An 8,471-nucleotide genomic window follows, 5' to 3' on the forward strand; every position below is an offset into this window, starting at 1 on the left:
CAAGGCAAGGGAGTGGGAAGACTTTCATAGAAAGAGTCATGAGATGGGCACTGCCAGAGAATCTGGGCAGAGGTAGTCAAGTCTGGGTATTTCAAGAGTTTAGAGGAAAAGGATTAAATTATTTAATTTATTACTTTATTTGATAAACTAATTTAATGATTACCTTTAATTTTCAGAAAACCAAGGTACAAAAAAAACTGCTGGAAAGAAAAGAATTCATATCTAAAATAGAACACCACCAATCATGTACAATTTTCAAGTTAGTAGCTATGACCTCGCACACATCTTTTACAGCAGGTAATTAGGAGACCCCATAACCCTTTGAATTTCAATAATTCTCTCAGCACCATCATCCTGCACCAGGGTGCAGGGTGATCTGGCCAGGATGTGAGTACTAGGAGGCAGGGATCTTGGTTTTGTGTATGGATGAATCTTAAGCACCCAGAACTGTGCCTGGAACTTGGGAGGTGCTCACCAAGCATTTTTTGAGAGAAGGAATCTGAGAATTTGTGAACTAAAATACGACAGGGCCTCTGAGAACCAGCTGAAATAGAGAGCTGCGTGTTCCCTTGGTTCTTTCTGCTCCTAGGAGGAACAGCTGACTTGTTACCCCCCATCTAGAATCAGCTGTGTAGGCTAAACTTGTAGACTACACAGCATCAGCAGGCCTGACCACATTTGAAGAAAGACTAAGAATAAAGTCTGCCACAGATGCTGGTAAATAAGACAGGAGAATGAAGCTTGCGGCGTCCCAGCCAGCAGAGTAGCGGATCCGAGGGTAGACGGCAGTCAGGGCGTGCTCCATGCAGTCGGTGGCCGGGGTTAGATTCTTCTGTCCTTGAGATGTGAGTTTATTAAAATACTGGCAATCTGTTATAGAGAATAGTTGTTAGAACTGTGGTGACACATTAATATGAAAAGCAGGAGAAAATACAAGGTACAAACTGTATTGGAGGAGTGGGAGAGGACAGAACAGGAAGAGGATGGCCTTGTGTTCCAAGCCTGATACTGGGTGGTCGCTGTGTGAGAGGGGGCGGGGTGCAGGGCTCGGAGCACAGGCTCTGTAGCTGTGCTGTCCAGTACTGCAGCCGCGAGCCACATGTGGTAACCGAGCACAAGAAATGTGGCCAGTCTGACAGAGATGTGCAATAAATGTAAAATTCACTTTGGGTTTCCAAGACTTAGTATGAAGAAAGAATGTGAAATATCTCAATCGCGACTTTTTATGTGGATCATTTGTTGAAATGATAGTATTCTGGATAGAGTCTATTCTGGATTAAATTCACCTGTTTGTTGTTATTTTTATGTGGCAAATGGAAATGTTAAAATCACATATGTGGCTTGCATTTGTGGCTCGCAGTATATTTCTGTCAGGCTACAGCTGTCTAGAGCCACATTGCCAGAGTTCAGTTCATCGCTTTGCCACTGGCTTGCTGAGTGATCTTGGGAAGTCACTCACCATTTCAGGCCTCAGTTTCCTTATCTGTGAATGAGGAATAACAACAGCACTTTCCTTCTCGGGTTGTGAACACTGGCTGAGTTAATTCCTCCGCGTGACTGGCACGGAGCCCATGAGTATTGAGTGAGTGATGACGCTCAAGACAAAGGAGGAAGGGCGGCAGCAGCGAGCCCGGAACACAGCTGCCACATAGCCAGCACTCAAGAAGGTTTCTGAAGTTAATGACTTTGCCATCCTTGCTCTGTGGAGATCGAGGAAGAACTTACAGCCTTTGAAGTACTTGTCTCCGTAGCTCTTCTTCACCTCTGGGGACACTCGACTCCAGATTCCCTTGAATATATCCTCTATATTGTCAGGGCAAATGGATGTTTTAAAGCTCCCGGGTACCATGATAGCAACACGAACTCCAAAAGGACACAGCTCTCTTCTGAAACACAAGGCAAGAGAGTGTGAACCAAGGAAACTGCCTCTATCTCTGATCCGATCAATCCTGTTCCTTCCTAAACAAAGAAGGCCCAAGGCAAAACGTTTCAAGCAAGGCATTTAGGTCAAGAAGAATATGAAAGAGAACACCCAGGTATCTGGGGAAGATGTCGCAGCAACAGTGAAAAGGACAACGCCCATAGACTGCTTCTTGACCAGATCTGAAAAGCTTCAAAGGGCGGGAGGCATTCGTGCTGCCTCTTCCTGCCCAACTCACACTTCTCTCTCCAAGATGGGCCCCCTGCGACAGCTCTCTGAACACCCAAGCCCCTTCCTACCCCTGCCTCTTCCCCCTTACCTACCTACTCAGGTTAGAACTCAGTTCCTTTGTGAAGCCTTCCTTGGTCTCTGCCCCAAGGAAAGGTAAGTCACCCCATCATTGGTGCCTCTGCACACCGTATTCATATTTACTGTACTTATCGTACACCCACTACAGAAATTTTCACCCTCCGAACTGGGTTCAGATTCTGGCTTGACCTCACACTTGACCCTAGAGAATCATAGCTAACTCAGAGAGCTTCTGTGAGGAGTAAATAGAGCACTTGGCAAAGAGTTTTGCCTTTAGATTAACCCACTAATATTGACTCTTTCCTCAGGAGAACCATCAATGAGGTTTAGTGACTTAAGACACTTAATTAATAAAGCAAATAATTCTTTAGTAACAGATTATTATCACTCCCATAACAAGTATACATTATATATATAACTTTCATTTATATTCATATATATATGTCTTACAGAAATATATTTCATTTGTTTGAAACATGTAGACATTTTATAGGGATGGCCATAAAGACAAAATAAGTCCTAATATATTTTTCACATTTCCTAATGGATTATCTAATATTATTACAAGATTTGGACATTCCATTGCCAAAGTCCCTGATTTCAGTGAACACCAGGATAACCGGAACCCAGGCCCATCATTCACGAATACACTCCAGCCACAGTCAAGTCTTCCTCAGCAGACTGGTCCTTACCTCAGGCAGTCAGAAAAAGCTTCTACGCCATACTTAGAAATGCAGTAGCCGCCACCAAACACAGATAGTCTCCCAGTTGGACTAGAAACATTGACTACTCTTCCCCTGGCCTTTCTGATCAGGGGAAGAAAGCTCAGCGTCACTTCGATGAGGCCAAGCAAGTTCACGTTCAAGATTTTTGAGAAATCATCTTTGGTCAGCCATTCATTTGGGGCAGCTGGCACACCAATGCCGGCATTGTTCACCAAACCCCATAGGCCTAGTAGAAACAAAGAGAAATTAGAAATGGGAAACCCATTGAAGAATCATATCGGTGTTCAAATTACATTCTCTTAAGGGAGGTAAACCATAAACCCAATAAACTGGTAAATTATGTAGTGTGTCAGAAGGTGATAAGTGGCAATGGAAAAAAGGAGAAGATGAGCAGGGTTGGGTGGCAGGTGAGGAGTGTTCGTTCATCCTATTGAGTCAGGTGGTCAGGACAAGCCTCTTTGAGCAAAACTTACAGAAGAATGGGTCAGTCAAAGGGACATCTGGGGCAGATGGTTCTAGGTGGAAAAACAACTTCAGTAAATACCACTAGGCATTTGCCTGGATGCCTAGTGGTATTGGCCTGTTGAACGAACAGCAAGAAGACTGGTGTGCCTGGGGCAGAAGGTGAGAGTTAGGGAATGGTAGAGAACTGGTCGGGGAAGCAATGGGATGCCAGATCATGCAATGCCTTGCAGGCCATTTTAAAGAGCTGAGCTTTATTTATTTATTTATTTATTTTTTGAGGAAGATCAGCCCTGAGCTAACATCCATGCGAATCCTCCTCTTTTTGCTGAGGAAGACTGGCCTTGGGCTAACATCTGCCCTCATCTTCCTCCCCTTTATATGGGACGCTGCCACAGCACCGCCTGACAAGCAGTGCAACAGTGCGTGCCCAAGATCCGAACCTGGGCCGCCAGCAGTGGAGCACGCGCGCTTAACCGCTAGCCACAGGGTTGGCCCCAAGAGCTTAGCTTTTACTTCAGGGGAAATGGGAAACCACTGCAGGGTTGTGGTTTTTTTTGTTTTGTGTGTGTGTGTGTGTGTGTGAGGAAGATCAGCCCTGAGCTAACATCCATGCCAATCCTCCTCTTTTTGCTGAGGAAGACTGGCCCTGAGCTAACATCTATTGCCAATCCTCCTCCTTTTTTCCTCTTTTTCTCCCCAAAGCCCCAGTAGATAGTTGTATGTCATAGTTGCACATCCTTCTAGTTGCTGTATGTGGGATGCCGCCTCAGCATGGCCAGACAAGCGGTGCAACGGTGCGTGCCCGGGATCCAAACCTGGGCCACCAGCAGTGGAGTGGGCACACTTAATCGCTAATCCACGGGGCTGGCCCCCACTGCAGGGTTTTGAGTAGAGCTGTGACATAACCTGACTTATTTTTTAAAAGGTACTCTGTGTGTGCTCTGATGAGAACTAGGGGTGCACGAGGGTAGATGCAGGGTACCTGGGAGGAGATTATTGCAGTGATCCAGGCATGAAATGATGATGGCTATAGCCAGATTGCTGGCAACAGCAGTAGCCAAAAGAACTCAAACTCTGAACAAATTTTAAAGACACTGTATATTTTTCTGACTTTTTTAATACAGTGAGGGAGAAGAAGAGTGTCGTCAAGAATGACTTTGCTGAGGGGCCAGCTCCGTGGCATAGTGGTTAAGTTCCCGCACTCAGCTTCGTCGGCCCATTGTTCCTGGGCCCAGATCCCCGGCACGGACAGACCCACCATCTGTCAAGCCATGCTGTGGCGGCCTCCCGTATAAAAAGTAGAGGAAGATGGGCACGGATGTTATCCCAGGGCCAATCTTCCTTAGCCAAAAGAGGAGGATTGGCAACAGATGTTAGCTCAGGGCTAATCTTCCTCACACACACACACGAAAAAAAGAATGACAGCTGAAATTAAAAAACAGAATGGAGGTACCATTTACTGGGATGGGGAAGGTTTAGAGATGTGCAATGATCAGGAGTTCAGTTCACTAAGGTTAAATTTGAGATTCTCCCAGACGTTCAAGTAGAAATGTGGAAGAAGCTATTGGAAATTTGAATCTGCAGCTCGGGAGAGAGGTACGGGTTGGAGATATAAGTATAGATACCGTGAATGTCTAAGAATTGAGCCCCAAGGGCACTCTGCAATAAGGATCTGGGAAAAGTGGAGGAACCGGCAAAGGAAACTGAGAGAAAGCATTGAGATAAGAGGAAATAAGTTCTAAGAGAGTGGTGTCCTGAAAACCAAGGGAAGTGGGTGTATTAAGAAGGAGAAAGAGGCGCCGGCCTGGTCGCATAGTGGTGAAGTTTGTGCATTCTGCTTCGGCGGTCTGGGGTCACTGGTTTGGATCCTGGGCGCAGACCTACTCACCTCTTATCAAGCCATGCTGAGGCGGGGTCCCGCATAGAAGAACTAGAAGGACCTACAACCATGTACTGGGGCTTTGGGGAGAAAAAAGAAAAAAAAGAGGAAGATTGGCAACAGATATTAGCTCAGGGCCAGTCTTCCTCAAAAAACAAAAAAAAAAAAAGGAGAAAGAGAGAACATGGTCAGATGCTGCTAGGTCAAGTAGAGCAAGGACTGAGAATCAACCCTTGGATGTAGAAGGTGAAGGTCATTGGACACCTTGATAAAAGCAATTTGGGAAGAGTGATCGGTGTGAGTGCATGATTGGAAATGCTTTAACAGAAAATAGGAAGAGAGACTGCAAGCAATGAGTATAGATAAATCCATAGAGGAGTTTTGTGGCACAGAGAAAAAGATTTGGAGGTGGTGAGGGGATGGCAAGATGGGAGAAATAAGTAGTGGAGAGAAAAAACTAATGATTTAGGAGAAGAGAGAGAGGGTAGAATTGCTGGGGGGTTGCTGAATAGGCCAAGGGGGGCGTGCTCTATTGCACACACATGAGTGAACTAGATTTATACAGGGAGGAAGGCAGGGCAGGCTGTGCTGGTGCAGATGATGGTAGGTGGGTAGTGGATGTGGGAGGAGTCTGGGGAAATTCTCTTCTAATTGCTTCAGTTTTTCTCAGTCAAGTTGGTATCAGCTTAGAGCAAGGATAGGAGATGAAAGTTGGAGGTATGAGGAGAAAGGAAAGGTTTGAAATGGTTGTCTGGAAATTGGGAGAATGAATGGAGTATGACTATATATAGCAACATAAAAGCCCACTAGAGGTTTGTGGTCATGAATTTTTCATGAGACCGATCGTCCATGAGTTCAGTTTTCTCAATCTACGCTCAGCTCCACAAGGGCAGGCATGAGGCAGTGAGAGATGGTATTACCCAGGCTGGTAGTTTTGCCAAGTGAGTACCACTAAGGGAGAGAGAGAGGCAAGAGAATCTCAGGCCTGTGCAGTGGGGTGATCATGGTAACAGATCATGGGACGTGGGTGGGTAATGAAGGAAGAGAGAATATCAAGAGGTGAGGGTTGGTGAAAAAGTGGTTGGATCAATGGATTGGAGGTCCTGGTGGGCTCAAGAATATGTGGGATCTGGGGGAGAGATGGAGTGAGCTGGAAAGAGTAGAGGTGGCTGTTGCAAGAATGCGATGCATGCAGCTGAGATGCCTCAGGCTTCTAGGAAATTAATGAGACCAGCGGCCTCAACCCCATTGCCCCTGTCTTTGCTTTGAAAAACCTGCAGAGCTCAGTGAACAAGAGAACCAAAAATTACTTATTTTAAAATCACAAAGCTTTGGGTGCAATATCCTGAAGCAGTATGGTATCGTGCCTCAGATGTTAACTGTCGCACACTCCCTCACCTGATGGATGATAGTACTATGAGTGTGCGATTCCAGGCAGTGTTGACTATGGCCCCTTTCCTTCCTTCCCATTTAAAACCTGAATTGGAATGTGAGTGACCCACAGAGAGTGAGAACATAAATAATCATGACTCTTTTCCAATGTTTTATTGGGAGGGAACTCTGTACAACCTTGTAACTCAAATATGACTTATTAACCAATACATTGCTGCACTCTCTCCAACACTTTGGACACTTCCTGGTGCTGTCACACACCCTGACTAAGAATTCTGACGTAGGACAATGTCCAGAGTGAACTGGCCCAGTCCTGGCCACGGGGTAGTGACTCAGGTAAAAGTCTCTGGGGAAATAGATTGTAATTCACAATTGTAACTTGTAATTCATACATTCATCATCTCACACCCACCCTCATTACCCCAAACACCTGCAAATTAGAGTTTCTACACCACCGTCACCCCTCTCTTTTCCCTCTTTGCCTTCCTATCTTTCATTCTACCTTCCCTCCAGGTACATACACATACCTGTTAAACATATTTGCTCACTTCCTTCTACCTTCCACCCTGAGACATATATGTTCAACACAATCTGATTTTATCAGGACAGTCCCAAATATAAATATTTAGTCACTTACTCCATGAATTCTAATGTATTTGGGAGTCTTCCTATAATGAAAACACAACCCCAGTATATATCCCCAACCTGATCCCAGAGAATATTCACCTGGCATGTTATGTGGTATTTCTACAACACTGAGGACAAAGCAGTCTATTGAATGGACAGACTCTCCCTGGCCATACCTCTGTCCCCCGTGCGCTCCTTCACCCACTGGGTGGCTGCAGCGATGCTCTCTGTCTTGGTGACATCCAGGATCACCGTCTCCAGCCTGTCTGACGTCCGGTCCCTCAGCTGCTCGGCCCCCTTCTCCGTTAGACACGCGGCCAGCACCCTCAAGCCTCGCAGGTCCAGCTGCCTGGCCAGCTGGTTCCCGAAGCCTGAGTCACAGCCCGTGATGAAGACATACTTGTCTCGGAGGTTGCTCACCACCTGCCTCTCCCGGTACCAGCGCAGGAGGTAGTACAGGCCCACGAGGGCTGCCAGGTACAGCCACATGGCAGGGATCTGTTCTTCCCTTCAAGAAAGAAGAAAATTCTTCCAGACTCACTCAGATCCAGGTTATGTTTGCCTACTCTTTGATTGCCTTCTGCTTTACCTTTAATCTACTCAATTTAGTTATCAAAACTCCTGTAAACATTAACTAACTTTCAATATAATTATGTAGGTTGCTTATTTCAGAAGGCAGAGGCCTTTGAGGAACTTATTTGAAAAATAGGAAAGCAGACTGACTCTAGCAGGTTTAGGAATGAATATGGAACTCCCTATTCTGGTCTTGTTTCTTTGAAAAGGAGTGTTTGGTAAACATTTAGATGTATTAGGTAAAGAAAGGGGATAGTCAACCAGTATTGGCAGCTTTAAGCATTTGAAAGTAGATACATCTTAATTCTTCAAAACAGAATTCATCAAAATTAAAAGTCTTGCTATTCAAGATTTCCAGGCTACACATTGATTTTTCTTTCTTTTTTTCTGCCTTTTTTTTTCTTTTTGGTGAAGAAGATTAGCCCTGAGTTAACATCTGTTGCCAATTCTCCTCTTTCTGATGAGGAAGATTGGCCCTGGGATAACATCTGTGCCAGTCTACCTCTACTTTATACGTGGGATGCCTTCCACAGCATGGCTTGGTAAGCGGCGCGTAGGTCCGTGCCTGGGATCCAAACCT

The 8,471-nt window shown here is 45.4% G+C and overlaps 1 protein-coding gene across 1 annotated transcript; it reads right to left on the reverse strand.

The window, feature by feature from the left end:
* Positions 1-649: 649 nt before the first annotated feature.
* On the reverse strand, positions 650-7,807 carry LOC131415632 (retinol dehydrogenase 7-like). Its single transcript, XM_058557459.1, has 4 exons — positions 7,495-7,807; positions 2,923-3,181; positions 1,726-1,886; positions 650-870 (listed from the first exon to the last, which is right to left on the reverse strand). Exons 1-4 carry the CDS (start codon positions 7,805-7,807, stop codon positions 650-652), a joined length of 954 nt encoding a protein of 317 aa, XP_058413442.1.
* Between the last annotated feature and the right edge of the window lie 664 nt (positions 7,808-8,471).

Source organism: Diceros bicornis, chromosome 17, assembly GCF_020826845.1.
Source record: "Diceros bicornis minor isolate mBicDic1 chromosome 17, mDicBic1.mat.cur, whole genome shotgun sequence".
Taxonomy (NCBI): Eukaryota; Metazoa; Chordata; class Mammalia; order Perissodactyla; family Rhinocerotidae; genus Diceros; species Diceros bicornis.

Coding starts and splice junctions, on each gene's coding strand:
- LOC131415632 (XM_058557459.1), bottom strand. CDS start 7,807: ATGTGGCTGTACCTGGCAGCCCTCGTGGGCCTGTACTACCTCCTGCGC. Junction 3,182..7,494: donor GGAGCGCACGGGGGACAGAG/GTATGGCCAGGG, acceptor TGTTTCTACTAG/GCCTATGGGGTTTGGTGAAC. Junction 1,887..2,922: donor GCTTTTTCTGACTGCCTGAG/GTAAGGACCAGT, acceptor CTTGTGTTTCAG/AAGAGAGCTGTGTCCTTTTG.